The following is a 14,848-nucleotide window of genomic DNA, read 5'->3' as shown; positions in this document are numbered from 1 at the left end:
GCATTGAAAATCCCCTAGTTCACATATTAAGCTGCTAGAAATAACTTACTCCTTTTAAAAACAACTACTTTTTAAAAAGATGTTTATAATTTTATTAGTAGCCTGGCACTAGTTATGAAATGGGTATACATTTGCCTTTAACTGAAATCATGGCATTGCCAATTAAATGTATGAGCAAATTGTAGAATTAAATTAATATAACAATGGTAAATAGTTTTGACTGCGACATTTTATATGTGAAAACTTATCCCTTTTTTATACCAACAAAATGTAAAAACTCTCAACTTAATTGTTTTTCAAAATGTTGCCATGGTAACCAACAGGAAACCCCAGTCAGCCCAGAGTGTTCTGCAGTGGAAGGTTAATCCCTATCCGGAACCCCCACCACCCGACTACATCAGCCTGAGGGCAAGAGAAGAACGACAGCTTGCAAAGGAAAAAGAATTTAAAGAAAAGACTGATGTGATTTTGCAGCGACGGAAGTGAGTATTATCAATCTCTTCCCTGAAACTCTGCCACCCGACTTCTTTAGCCTGAGGGTTCGATGAGGATAATAGCTCATGAAGGAAAAAAGTGGAAGTTAGATCTGTGTTCTTGCAAATATTCATGTCAAGATGTAGAATGTAAAGGAATTTCATATTGAGTGAGCAACAGCTTGGGCCCTCCAAAAATGGTAGCCACGGCCGGCATAAACATCTTCAAAATGTCATTTGTTAGCTTTGATAATTGTGCCTGAACACGCCCCTATCATGCACTTTCTTGAATGGAAAATAGACAGGCCTATATATCAAGCTTTCACACTGACAACTGTGCTAAATGTTCAAAATGTGTTGTTTTTTTAAACAGAGATGAAGAATTATTGAAAAACTGGCGCATGGAGTCAAAAAGATTGCAGCAGAAGAAATACTTTGAAAGTCTGAAAAATGGCACTAAAGGTAAAGTTTTCTTGATATTCAGAGTGATTGAGCAATGCTTTATGTAATGCAAAGACAATCGGCATGGCTGTGAACCACCAGGGCTGATGTAAATATTCTGATATAAATATTCTGATATCCTAAAGAAAATTGCCATCATGAAATAACATCATTACCGGCATACACCGTAATATGTGTCCCTTCTTTGTGTACATAAAGTTGATCTGTCCGTATATCAAAGTATTTTAATACCGTATTATATCATGTATAGGACGCTAGCATAGATAGGACGCAGGCAAAAAAGTAGTTGAGAAAACGGGTAAAACCCCTTAATATATAATATAGGTCGCAGCGGAAAAATGTCTTAATCGGAGCCGAAAAATTGTGGTTGTTAAAGTATTTATAACATATATTGAAGTAAAAAAACAAAAAAAATTTGTATATAAGGCATATTTCGATAAGTGTCTTGTGTATTTCGATAATTATTGTCGTATTTCGGTAATTAAGTGTACACACCAATGATATATGTCTTGACATTTTAAGAACATTCACCATAATATAAGACTTATACAAATGCTGTAATAGACTAGTTCTGACTGACAGTCAACCGTTGCAACCGTTGCATCTCCCGACATACCTTCTGAATGACAGTCAACCGTGGCAACCGTTGCAAAACTGTGTATTGTCAAAACTAATGATTGTTTTGATAAGGCTTGTCACTGCGCGGATTAAAGCATGTCAGCATAATTATTGCGTGTCGGTAATTAGCCGTGCCAGCAGAAGGCACCTCGGGTAAAGAGCGAACAAATAACAATACGGTATTACCATCGCAATAGTTTGTTCTATTGATGTTTTTCTAATGACAGACAGCGGATATTTTTCACACCTTCGCACATTTGAAAAGATTTGATAGTGACAATAATGCTACTTTGTGTTATGCACATTCCTTTATTAATTTTTTAAAACAGTAACATACAACAAAATGTTTTGTAAAATATCGAAACATTAAAATCATTGTTGATTGATAAATACCTCCTTTCCCGATTTTCCGTTGCCGTTATAACTCAATCCAGTTAAAGTGCTGACTCACATCGATTTTTTTTGAGTAGCGTCCCTTTTGTAAAAAAGTAAACACTCGTGTTTGTTTTCAATTTATTTCTCAATAAATCATTTTAAAGTAAACTTTTAATATATCTCTGCGTGTGTTAACTTGTGTGATTTTACCTATGTCGGTTGTTCTCTTCGGTGACGCAGTACAGATACTTACTATTACCGCGTTCTTCCCTGGTCCGATATTTTCGACCTGAAATGGACTTGGAAAAAAACAGATGAAGTTCTAATAGCATAGAAAGGACGCAGGCAATTTTTAAGACGATAATTGGGGGGTAAAAAAGTGCGTCTTATGCATGATATAATACGGTAAATATCCAGTTTTTATGACGTCAGCGGTCCATATCATGTTTTTGGCCATTCTTGACGACGCCAAAAAATTATATGGACCGCTGACGTCATAAAACTGGTGAGTATACTGCTTGTAAATTTCACAACATTTTTTCGCAAGTAAAAATTATTAGATTTGTTCAATAAAACACATTACCCAGCAGGCACAACAACGTTGAAGCAACATTGAAACAACAGTCATCCTTCAACGTTGAGAAAAGGTTGAAATATGGTTGTATTTGAAAGTTGTATTGACGTTGTGATTTCAACGTTGAAACAACCTTGCGGTTTAAACGTTGAAACAATGTTGAAATGAGGTTGAAACAACGTTGATATGAGGTTGAACCAGAGTTGCAGTTTCAACATTGAATAGACGTTGCAGTTAAACCGCTGAAGGGTTAAGGTAAGGTGAAATCTATAATGAACACAGTTTTGTTTGGATTACATTTATACAGTATGTACATGTTAATGGTAAAAACTGCCCCATCAACAATGCGATGCGCCACCTCTTCTTCATCCATGCTGAAATGTAAAAGATTAAAACAATAAATGTAAATAAACCATCCTTTATAAACATAATAGATGCAAAGAAGAGTATTGTTAATAACAATGCAAGATCACCGCTTGATGTGAACATTTTTCACCATAATTTGAACAATGGAAATCGTATCCGAAATCCTGTTGTATCCGAAATGCATGATTTTCAACAAATAATTCGTTCAAAAACATAATTTTTTGACATTTTGTAAATAAATACCAACAAACTTACTCGAATGGAACCGACTGTCACTTCCCACACATAGTTAGCTTGAACTAATGGAATTTACGATAATTTTAAAGCTCTGCTGTTACTGATGATCTGCACAATCGATATTTTTTGAAAACTGACCGGAACTACGCAATATGGTAGTGGCGCAACTCGTTTCGAACTTTCCAATCAGGGTAACTCTGTATTGCGGTAGATGGCCATTCAGCCTAAAAAAAGAAGTCTACTCGTCAAGCATGAATGGCTCTCTAGAAAAAATTGAATGTGGAAAGCTTAATATAATCAGAACAGAATATCGATCTATATTCGAATGTCATGACAACATCAATATGACATCCATTTTTCAACCATCCTCAATGTTGAGGTATCGACTGTATTTCAATGTCGTTTCAACGTCGAAATGTCGACAATTTTTCAACGTTGTTTCAACGTTGAAATAATGTTGATCGACGTTGTGACCAATATTCAACTATATTTCAACGTTGAAACAACGTGGTGTGCCTGCTGGGTAAAAACACTTTCAAATCATTAAGTGGTAAAAAAGTGGCTTAATGTTTATGGCTAATGCCTCGCTCCATATACACCTTCGGGGGCTGACTGGCCGGCCCTTATAATGTCATATGACCCTCAGTGTATGTGATATTTCTTAATTATACTACCGGTATGTATAGGACGCTAGCATAGATAAAATGCAGGAAAAAAAACGGTGAGAAAACAGGTAAAAACACACATAAAATAATAAGATAGGATCCAGTGGATAAATGTCAAAATTTAGATTGATGAGGCATTTATAACATATATTAAATCAAAAACAATAAATTTGTTTATTTCATATAAATGTATACATTAGGCACAATGCACACAAAAATTAACAGTAGCACAAATAATAGCAACAGTAATAAACAACAGTTTTATTCTGTCATCCTGTTGACGCTTCTCTCCAATTCACCATCGTCATCGTCTGATAGTGTATCGTAAACAACAATGGTATACGTCTTACAGTATGCGTAAATGTTCTCAAAATGTCAACACCCTCAGCTAAGTATTAAAGTGCGAACCATACCATTGCAATAGTTTGTTCTATTGATGTTTTTCTAATGACAGACAGCGGGTGTTTTTCACACCTTCGCACATATGAAAAGATTTGATAGTGACAATAATGCTACTTTGCGGTATGCACTTTTCTTTATTATTATTTTAAAACAGTAACATACAACAAAATATTTTGTTAAATATCGAAACATTAAAATCATGAACAACGTTTAATTGATATTTACCTTATATCCCAAGTTTCCACTTGCCTCACGTTGACTTTTTTGAGTAGCGTCCCTTTTATTAAGAAGTTAACGTTCTTGTTTGTTTTCAATTTATTTCTTAATAAATCATTTTAAAGTAAACATTCAACATATCTATGCATGTGTGAGTTTACCTACGAGGGCTGTATGATAAGTTGGTGGACTACGTTTATTGAAGGTTAAATACAACTGAATATAGTTATGAAATTTATATCAATAAAATATAATACAGAAAACAAATTAAAGTTACATCAAATGGTTAACAAATAACACTGGAATTAATACAGTACATAAACGACACCCGGAGCACGACGTCGGAAAAAACATCTTGACGTCAAAAAGTACATAAACATGTTTTACTTTTCTACATAGTCACCATTTAGTTGCCTGGATTTTCTGTGGCGTGAGATCTATTTGTCATATGTTTCCATGTACCTGTCTTCTGGATATGACCCAACAATTCTCTGCACTTCAATTTTAAGTTCATTGACATCGTCTTAGCGCTGTCCCCTAAGTTGCCGTTTAACTTCTGCGAATACCCGGAAATCCATCGGGGTAAGGTCAGGACTGCAAGGGGGATGCACCAAGGTCTCAAACGCCAGGAGACTGATTTCCAGCAGGGTTGAGTTAGCCTGGGGGCGGGGGCGTTGTCCTGGTGTAGGATGATGCGTGATAGGTCCAACCCTGGCCGCTTCTTGTGTAGGGCCTGCACGAGACTGCGCCGTAACACCTGTTAATAACGAATATTATGATTATACCTACATTATCGTAAATATTAATTATCATCATCATCATCATTATTATTATTATTATTATTTTTATTAAAAGTTGCGAGAGTATTAACCTAATAAGCCGCATTTACGGTCTGCCTGTCTGGTATTTGATGTTGTAGTATCATGCCGCGCCGGTCCATGAAAAACACAAACATGTGCTTCCCTCCAGAGGTTCATCTGTAGTTTTCCAGATAGAAGACTGGAGATTTGATTCTTGATTGAAGTGCCATAGCCAGGTTTCATCTGTTGTAACGATCCTGTCCAGGAATTCCTCTCCTTCTCTACGGTAGCGTCAGAGAAATTCCCGTGATACTTCCATTCGTCTCCTCTTGTCATCATTAGACAGCAGACGGGGGACCCATCGCGCACTAACTTTACTCATACCAAGATCTTCCTGTATTATTCTGTGTACAGTATTTAATGATGCCCCGACCTCATTTGAAATTTCTCGTACGGTATCACGACAGTCACAAACCAGCATTTTATCAGTTCTCATCTTAGCGCCCTCATTGACAATGTGTGGTAGTCCCGTTTGTTCATTGTCCTCTAATGTTTTGCGTCCATTCCTGAACCTTTCGTGCCTCTTGAACAATAATGTACGGCAACATTTTTGTTTCTGACCTTCTTGTAGCTTTTTAATTGTTTGCGTTGGTGTTAATCCCAGGTTGACAAATCTTTATCTTCACTTCCACGTTGGCTGTTGACTTAATTATTTTTTTGCAGCTTACGACACTGTTTTTGCTATAACTTACGTTATAAACAACGTACAACATTAAAACTCAATGGAAATGGTACAATGACGTCGTATGTGAGTACGATATTTTGGCGCAATTCTACTTATACTTGTACGGATAATATATAACATTTATTACTGGTATACTTTTTTAAAAATCGTCGTGCTCCGGGTGTTGTTTCCATGGCTGCAATAGAAGCCACGTGTATGCTTATAAACAAAGTTTTTTTTATAATATTACTTGGGACATTTATATTTTTAATGTGTAGCGTTTTCATAACTATACAATTGAAATTAAGAATATGGCACCACTTGTCCGCGAACTTTTTATTCAGCCCTCGTACATGAGTTGTTCTCTTCTGTGGACACAGTACCGGTACTTACCATTGCCGGGTTCGTCTCTGGTCTGACATATTCGGCCTGAAATGAACTTGAGAAAAACTGATAAAATCCTAATACAATAGATAGGAGGCAGGCAAAACTTTTAGACAATAATCTGGGGTAAAAAAGTGCGTCCTATGCATAGTATAATACGATAATTTTGATATATAACTTGTGTAATCATAAATGAATAGCATTGAAAATAGGCTCAGTATATACCCGTAAGTTTTATTTATTCTATACCTAATTTAAACATCCAATCATAGGGACTTTTTAGAACCACGTGACCGTTATATATTTCCGTATTGGGACGCGAGCATATACAAAAATCTCATATCTTTTCTGTTATGTACCATTCACAGGTCCCATGTTAAACCTATGATAAAGACCGAAACCCATGCAAAGGTGTTCAATGAAAATCCCAATCAACAGGCGCTCTAGATAAAGCATTACGATAAAGCTTCTGTTATTATCGGATCAATATTGTCATTTGTAAACAAGGAATGTTTTAAATGACCTTTTTATTCTATACATATAAATATTATTATGCCCCCTTCGAGGAAGAGGGGTATATTGCTTTGCACAGGCATGACGGTATGTCGGTCGGTCGGTCGGTCCGTCGGTAGACCAAAGCTTGTCCGAGTGATAACTCAACAATTCCTGGACGTATGGTCATCAAACTTGACATGAAGGTTGGGCCTGACCAGTAGATGACCCCTATTGATTTTAGGGCTCATCGGGTCAAAGGTCAAGGTCACAGTGACCTTAATGGTAAAATAATTTGAAAGCTTGTCCGAGTGATAACTCAACAATGCCTAGACCTATGGTCATCAAACTTGATATGGAAGTTGGGCCTGACCATCAGATGACCCCTATTGTTTTTGGGGGTCATCGGGCCAAAGGTCAAGGTCACAGTTACCTTGAATGGTAAAAGGATGTCCGAGTGATAACTCGACAATGCCTGCACCCTTGGCCCTCATTCTTGACTTGATGGTTGGGCCTGACCAGTAGCTGACCCCTATTGTTTTTGGGGCTCATCGGGTCAAAGATCAAGGCCATAGTGACATTGAATGGTAAAAGGTTGTCCGAGTGATAACTCAACAATGCCTGCACCCATGGCCCTCATAATTGACTTGGCGGTTGGGCCTGACCAGTAGATGAACCCTATTGTTTTGGGGGGTCATCGGGCCAAAGGTCAAGGTCACAGTGACCTTGAATAGTAAAAGGTTGTCCATGTGATAACTCGACAATGCCTACACCCATGGCCCTCAAACTTGACTTGGAGGTTGGGCCTGACCAGTAGATGACCTCTATTGTTTTTGGGGGTCATCGGGCCTGGCCAGTAGATGACCCCTATTGTTTTTTGGGGTCATTGGGCCAAAGGTCAAGGTCAAAGTGACCTAGAATGGTAAAAGGTTGTCTGAGTAATAACTCAACAATGCCTGCACCCACGGCCATCAAACTTGAATTGAAGGTTGGGCCTGACCAGTAGATGGCCCCTATTGATTTTAGGGGTCATTGGGCCAAAGGTCAAGGTAACAGTGACTTTGAATGATAAAAGTTTGTCCGAGTGATAACTCAACAATGCCTGCGCCCTTGGCTGCGCCCATGGCCCTCAAACTTGACTTGGAGGTTGGGCCTGACCAGTAGATGACCCCTATTGATTTAAGGGGTCAAGGTCACAGTGACCTTGAAAGCAAACTCGACAATTCCTGGACCTATGGTCATCAAACTTAACATGAAGGTTGGGCCTGACCAGTAGATGACCCCTCTTGACTTTGGGGGTCATAAGGCCAAGGTCAAGGTCACAGTAACGTTTAACACAAAAAAGTTAACAAATCTTCTCCCAGTGATATCTCAACAATGCCTGAATCTATGATCATCAAACTTGACATGTAAGTTGGGCCTGACCAGGAGATGACCCTTATTGATTTTAGGAGTCATTGGGTCAAAGGTCAGGTTCACAGTGACCTTGAATGCGAAAATGTTTCAAGTGATAATTGGACAATGCCTGCACCCATGGCCCTCAAACTTGACTTGGAGTTGTGTCTGACCTGTAGATGACCCCTTATGATTTAAGGGGTCATTGGATCAAAGGTCAAGGTTACAGTGACCTTGAACGAAAAATGCTTGTCTTTGTGATAACTTGTCAATGCCTGCACCCATGGCCCTCAAACTTAACATTTAGATTTTTGGTGACCAGCTGATGACTCATATGGATTTTGAGGTCATAGATTCAAAGGTCATGGTCATAACACACTCTATCCTCAAACTTTGAATGGTCATAATCTTAAAACTGCCTCAACGGCATACAATGTTAGCGACAAATCAGCTGTCATTTCGGTCCATGCATATTTCATTCAATTGTCCACATAATCCTGACAACATGGCGCTCAGGGGGGGCATAATGTTTGACAAACATCTCTTGTTCCAAATATATTCTGTTGTGTACAATACGGAATATATTTGGACTCATACACAGCTTGGAAAGTCATATTCGAAGAGCTGCCAGGGAAATGCTGTGCGCAAGATCCATAACTGTGTTCACAGCATGGTCAATTTAAGGTTGGATTTCTATATTTTTCACTGCCATATCCTGTGAGGGTGGCGTTCTGGGGTATTAATCAAATTCAGTGAAAGCTCTAATTATTATTGTAATTTCAGATTTCCTGGACCCTGTTGAGCAAGCGCCATTTGATATAGATAAGGACTACATTAAAATACCGACAAACGCAGAACGTATCAAGGTAACAAATAAAACTACCAGTGGATTAGAATCTGGCCTCAAAAAGGAACATTGGCTTTATTCAACAACCTGCATTATAAAAGTGCTCTTTGTTAGAGATATACTATTTATGTTTACCACCAAAAGGAACTAGGAATGTGACCAATCTTGCCTCAAGGAAGTCCATGTGATCATTTTAGCTGAATTATTTGTATGCAACAACCTTGTTAAAAAAAGTGTTTATTGCTAGGCAGCTTGAAATTTGCCTTAGACAATTCTGAGACTCAACCCTTTTAAGTATCTCGTACAAAGCCATATAAGACCTTCTAGTAAAAGGTTTATCAGCAAATATCAGTTACCCTACTGCATATAGAGATAATTGGAATATTTACCCTCAAATATAACAAACATATTTTCCTAGTATTATGTCTCCCCCAATAAATGTGGAGACATATTGTTTTTGCTCAGGTTGTCCATCCATCTGTCAGCCACAAAATATGTCCGCTCCATATCTCTTGAACTGCTGGAAAGATTTTGAAATAACTACCCACAAATGTCCACTATGTTTTGAAGATGTGCAGAGCACATGTAACAACCAGCTTGGTTCAAAGTCAAGGTCACACTTGTAAGTTAAAGGTCATATAGTTATGTGTCCCCCATTCATGGGGAGACATATTGTTTTTGCCCTGTTTGTCAGTCAGTCCACCAGTCCGTACGTCACACTTCGTTTCCGCTCAATAACTACAAAACGCTTAGACCCAGGAACTTCATACTTGGTATGCTAGTTGGTCATGAGTAGTTGATGACCCCTATGGATTTAGAGATCACTAAGTCAAAGGTCAAGGTCACCTTGACCTTGAGGTGAAGAAACGGTTTGCGCTCAATAACTAAAGATCCTTGATATCAAAGGTCAAGGTTACCTTCAGGTAAAAAACTGTTGGAGGTGACCTTAAGCTTATAAATGGTTTCTGCTCAATAAGTAAAGAACTCTTATACCCAGGAACTTAATATTTGGTATGCTAGTTGGTCATGACTAGTAGATGACTCCTGGTATGCTAGTTGGTCATGACTAGTAGATGATCAGTAGATCAAAGGTCAAGGTCACCATGACCTTGAGGTAAAGAAATGGTTTCCGCTCAATAACTAAAGAACGCTTGCACCAAAGAACTTCAGACTTGGTATGCTAGTTGGTCATGACTAGAAGATGTCCCCTACTGATTTTGAGATCACTAAGTCAAAGGTTAAGGTTGCCGTGACCTTGAGGTGAAGAAACGGTTTCCGCTCAATAACTAAAGATCCTTTGGATCCAGGAAATTCATACTTGGTATGCTAATTGTTCATGACTGGTAGATGACCCCTATTGATTTTGATATCAAAGGTCAAGGTTACCTTCAGGTAAAAAACAATATGTTGGCTATGACCTTAAGCCTAAAATGGTTTCTGCTCAATAACTAAAAAAACGCTTGTACCCAGGAACTTCATACTTGGTATGCTAGTTGGTCATGAATACTAGATGACTCCTATGGATATTGAGATCGGTAGGTCAAAGGTCAAGGTCACCATGACCTTGAAGTGAAGAAACGGTTTCTGCTTGGAAACTAGCTTGGTAAAAGGTCATGGTTATACTTAGAGGTCGAAGGTCATATGACTTTGTTTTGTGGCTGTCCTATTTCTCTTGAACATATTGCGATGACGTCACACTAAGAGGTCAAATGTCACATGTCTATATTTTTTGTCTGCTCTATTTTTCTTGAATCCCTTGAAGGATTTTGAAATAACTACCCACAAAAGGTCACCATATTGAGATTACGTCACCCTTAGATGTTAGATATCATATTCAACATTTTATAATGAGGTGCATAGAGGGATACATCAGTTTTTTTATTCCAAAACAACTGTCTAGTTATTATTCTTATTATAATTATAAGCTAACCTGAGCACAAAGTGAGAGTGAGTTGTTATGATAGGGGACTGTCTGTCATTCGTCTGTTGTCAACATATACTTAAAACAACTTTACCTCCTAAATCACTTGGCCAACCAAATTTCACAGGAATGTTCCTTGGTTTCAGATTCCTTAAAATTCCTAAGAACTTTGGTTGCCATTTTGCCATTGCATCGCAACATAAGAGATACACTCTGAGGAAAGACTGAAAATCTTCTGCTCAGAAACCACTGCACAGATTTCAAAGTACTTTAACAGAAATGTTTCTAAGGTGGTCCATTGTCAAGCCAACTTGGTTCAGTTGTTTTAAACAATCAAGTGCTCTACTTTCGTTCTGAGAATATATTAAATATCAACTTGCAGAATTAAGCGAGTTTTAGCAAAAGTCGCTTGCCTTATATAAATTTCACTCGCATTTTGCAAGTATGCGAGTCCAAATTCGAACCCCGATAGCACCACAGAGGGTAACTCACCCAAAGCTTGAAAGGCAATGGTCAGTATTTTTACATTTCATCTTAAACTATTATGAATGAAGATGCATTGGAATAAACAACATGTCAGTCCAAAGAATGGCTATATCCCCGCCATTGTTTTTTAGAACATTTTGTTTTTCTCTGAACCTGACTGGTACCTTGAATCTGACCAAAATGGTACACTACCACTGAAAAATAGGAAATACAAGTTGTTTGATCGGTAACCTTAATATTCTTGGAACATGTTATAAAAGGATATAATATATGATAAACCATCAATGCATAAGTGAGTTATAACGTGGACATGAGCATGTGTACTGACCTTTAAATGTCTTGAGCAACCTTGACTTTTGAAGTATGGACCTGGGACAAGGTCACTGCACATTGTCTCAATGAGGACAACATTTGTACAAAGTTATATGGTATTTCACCCATGCATATTTCAACAAAATGGCGACTTCCTGTTTTGCTTTAAAAAGCATCTCCTCTGAAAATACTACTCCAAAATCAATGAAACTAAAATTATAGGAAGCTTCCTTGGGTGACCTTCTACAAAAATAATACAAGGGGTCACAATTGATCAACAACAACAGCAACAATCTGGCCAACTTCCTGTTTTGCTTTAAAAAAACATCTCCTCTGAAACTACCAGGCCAAATTTAATTAAATTTTACAGAAAGCTTCCTTGGGTGACCCTCTACAAAAATACAACAAGGGGTCACAATTGATCAACAACAACAACAAAATGGCCAACTTACTGTTTTGCTCTAATAAACATTTCCTCTAAAACTACTAGTCCAATTTAAATAAAACTTTACAGTAAGCTTCTTTGGGTGACCCTCTACAAAAATTCAATAAGGGGTCACAATTGATCAACAACAACAACAACTACTAAATTGCCATCTTCCAGTTTTGCTTTAAAAAACATTTCCTCTGAAACTACCAGTCCAAATTCAATCAAACTTTAGAGGAAGATTCCTTGGGTGACCCCCTACAAAAATACAACAAGGGGTCATGATTTATCAACAACAACAACAACAACAGCAATAACAACAAAATGGCTGACTTCCTGTTTTGCTTTAAAAAAACATCTCTGAAGCTACCACTCCAAATTCAATGAAACTTTACAGGAAGCTTCCTTGGTTGACCCTTTACAAAAATACAACAAGGGGTCATGATTTATCAACAACAACAACAACAAAATGGCCAACTTCCTGTTTTGCTTTAAAAAAAAACATCTCTAAAACTACCAGTTCAAATTCACTAAAACTTTACAGGAAGCTTTATTGCATGACCCTCTACAAAAATACAACAAGGGCTTGCGATTGATCAACAACAACAACAATCTGGCCAACTTCCTGTTTTGCTTTAAAACACATCTCCTCTGAGACTACCAGGCCAAATTCACTAAAACTTTACAGGAAGCTTTATTGCATGACCCTCTACAAAAATACAACAAGGCATTGAGATTGATCAACAACAACAACAACAACAAAATGGCCAACTTACTGTTTTGCTTTAAAAAAAATCTCTGAAACTACCAGGCCAAATTCAATGAAACTTTACAGGTAGATTCATTGCATGAACATGAATATAAAACAAGGCATCATCATCAGTAAAGATATGTTTAAATTGCAACGTTTTTATTAATGCTTTATAACAGAGTTGTGGCCCTTTGCTTTGGTGAGCGTTTTAGGACCATAATGGCCCTCTTGTTTAGTTTTCCTGTCATCACATGATACTGACAATATTGTTTCTCTCTCTTACAGCAAGATGTGAAGTCTGCTCATGAAAAAATCCGTCGCGTAGTTTCACCGGCCTCCAGACAACGCATTGAGGAAGAAAAGTATGTCAGAGCTATCTGTTTGTCAGCAAAAAGAGTTTTGAATTGCTTTTCCACCGAAAATACACCTGTATATGCATACTAACAGCATCCTCAGCAGGTGCTCTATAATGGTGATAATTGAATGCTTTTCATTAGAACAAATTGCTTTTTTAAATTTAAAATTCAAGCATTGTTCATGTTATATCATCGGAAAATAGCCCGACGAAAAGACCCCAGACATGTTCATTAGGGCATGCACATTTAATATAACATATACGGTAAATTAAGGATTTTTTGTGGCATTCTTTAAAAACAATTAACAGCGGTAATAAACAAATGTGTTACAATGTTGATCTTACATGAAATATGTGATGGGGAAACCCTCCATGTTTAGTAGAGAGAAACAGATTTGCATTATCATGTGATGTTTGGATTTTCTCTTTTGTTATGTTTAACCAGTGAAGAAAAAAACTGCTTTTCGATGATAGCTGGTTAACCTCAGTTTTGACCTAGATGGTAGACAAATGCCTTAGATTGTAAACCAATCGAAGTTTGTATTTTATGAATAAAATAAGAATGAATGTTGAAGAAACTCCCTCTGCCCGTAAGCATAGTACAATATCAATAGAACAAACCTTTTTGATGATTTTTGTTGAAGGTGTTAACATGTTCACAAACAAAGAAACATTCTTTGCTTTCGTATTTAATATTGCATGGTTTACAGTATCCATTGCTGTATTTACGATCCATATAAAAATCAGCACTATAATCAAACATCATGGCTTTCTGATTTGAAATTTTTTCACTGCCTCCTATCTATGGTATTAGAGGTTTTAAGTGTTTCTCAATTTTTCTCTTATTTGTCTGTGGAGTTGAACATCATACTCAGTACCAGATTTTAAGATCAGTCTCTGAAACATACCTGGAATAATGTTTGACTTACAACTGAAAAGGTCATGCAAGAGCATGTAATATTTTGCTTATAAAACACGGATATGAAATGGAAAACTCCTATTGACTAAAATTTTGGATCTGGTTTTGATCTCATTGGAACTATATTGCATAATTATTCTTTAAATACTACAGTAGGACTAGTTTAAGATACTACAGTAGGAGTACTAAGTAGTACAATCTGGGGTATCTTATTTTCTATATTCTGCATTGACTTTACCTAAATATATTAACATTGGAAAAAACACTCCTTGAACTCAGGAATCCTGTAAATTATGAAACACAAGTGTCAACATAAAGAAAAGAGAAATGAAACTTACTTCTGCTAGTCCCAAAACACCTATTAATAAAATGTTAAGTATATAAGTTACCGGTAGCTGTTTTTGATCCTGAAATAGTATTTTTGACACTTAAGAGACAATAACAACATAACTGCAATGCCTTTTATCTTTGTGATAAATCAGGTTATTCCCATTGCCTTGATGTTTTTATACTCGTAGTCACAGACCTATGAAGTTGTGAAAATATTTTGCTTTAACTATAAAAGGTACTTTATATTGAAATGGAACATAGCACAAACCCTGCCTTAGTAATTATACACATTTTGAGCAAATTATTTTCTCTGCCAT

General features: G+C 37.1%; 1 protein-coding gene across 2 annotated transcripts in view; it reads left to right on the top strand.

Moving 5' to 3' along the window:
* LOC128211315 (leucine-rich repeat-containing protein 27-like) overlaps positions 1-14,848 on the top strand; it is a 68,551-nt gene that overhangs the window by 26,134 nt on the left and 27,569 nt on the right. For both annotated transcript variants that reach the window (XM_052915972.1, XM_052915973.1), the window contains 4 exons: positions 324-482; positions 847-935; positions 8,967-9,049; positions 13,213-13,289. In XM_052915972.1, coding sequence (XP_052771932.1) covers positions 324-482; positions 847-935; positions 8,967-9,049; positions 13,213-13,289 — 408 coding nt within the window. The remainder of the gene's footprint in view (positions 1-323; positions 483-846; positions 936-8,966; positions 9,050-13,212; positions 13,290-14,848) is intronic.

This window comes from Mya arenaria, chromosome 12, assembly GCF_026914265.1.
Source record: "Mya arenaria isolate MELC-2E11 chromosome 12, ASM2691426v1".
Classification (NCBI taxonomy): domain Eukaryota; kingdom Metazoa; phylum Mollusca; class Bivalvia; order Myida; family Myidae; genus Mya; species Mya arenaria.
The sequence above is the reverse complement of the archived record's forward strand: the minus strand, read 5'-3'. Positions and strand labels throughout refer to the sequence as shown.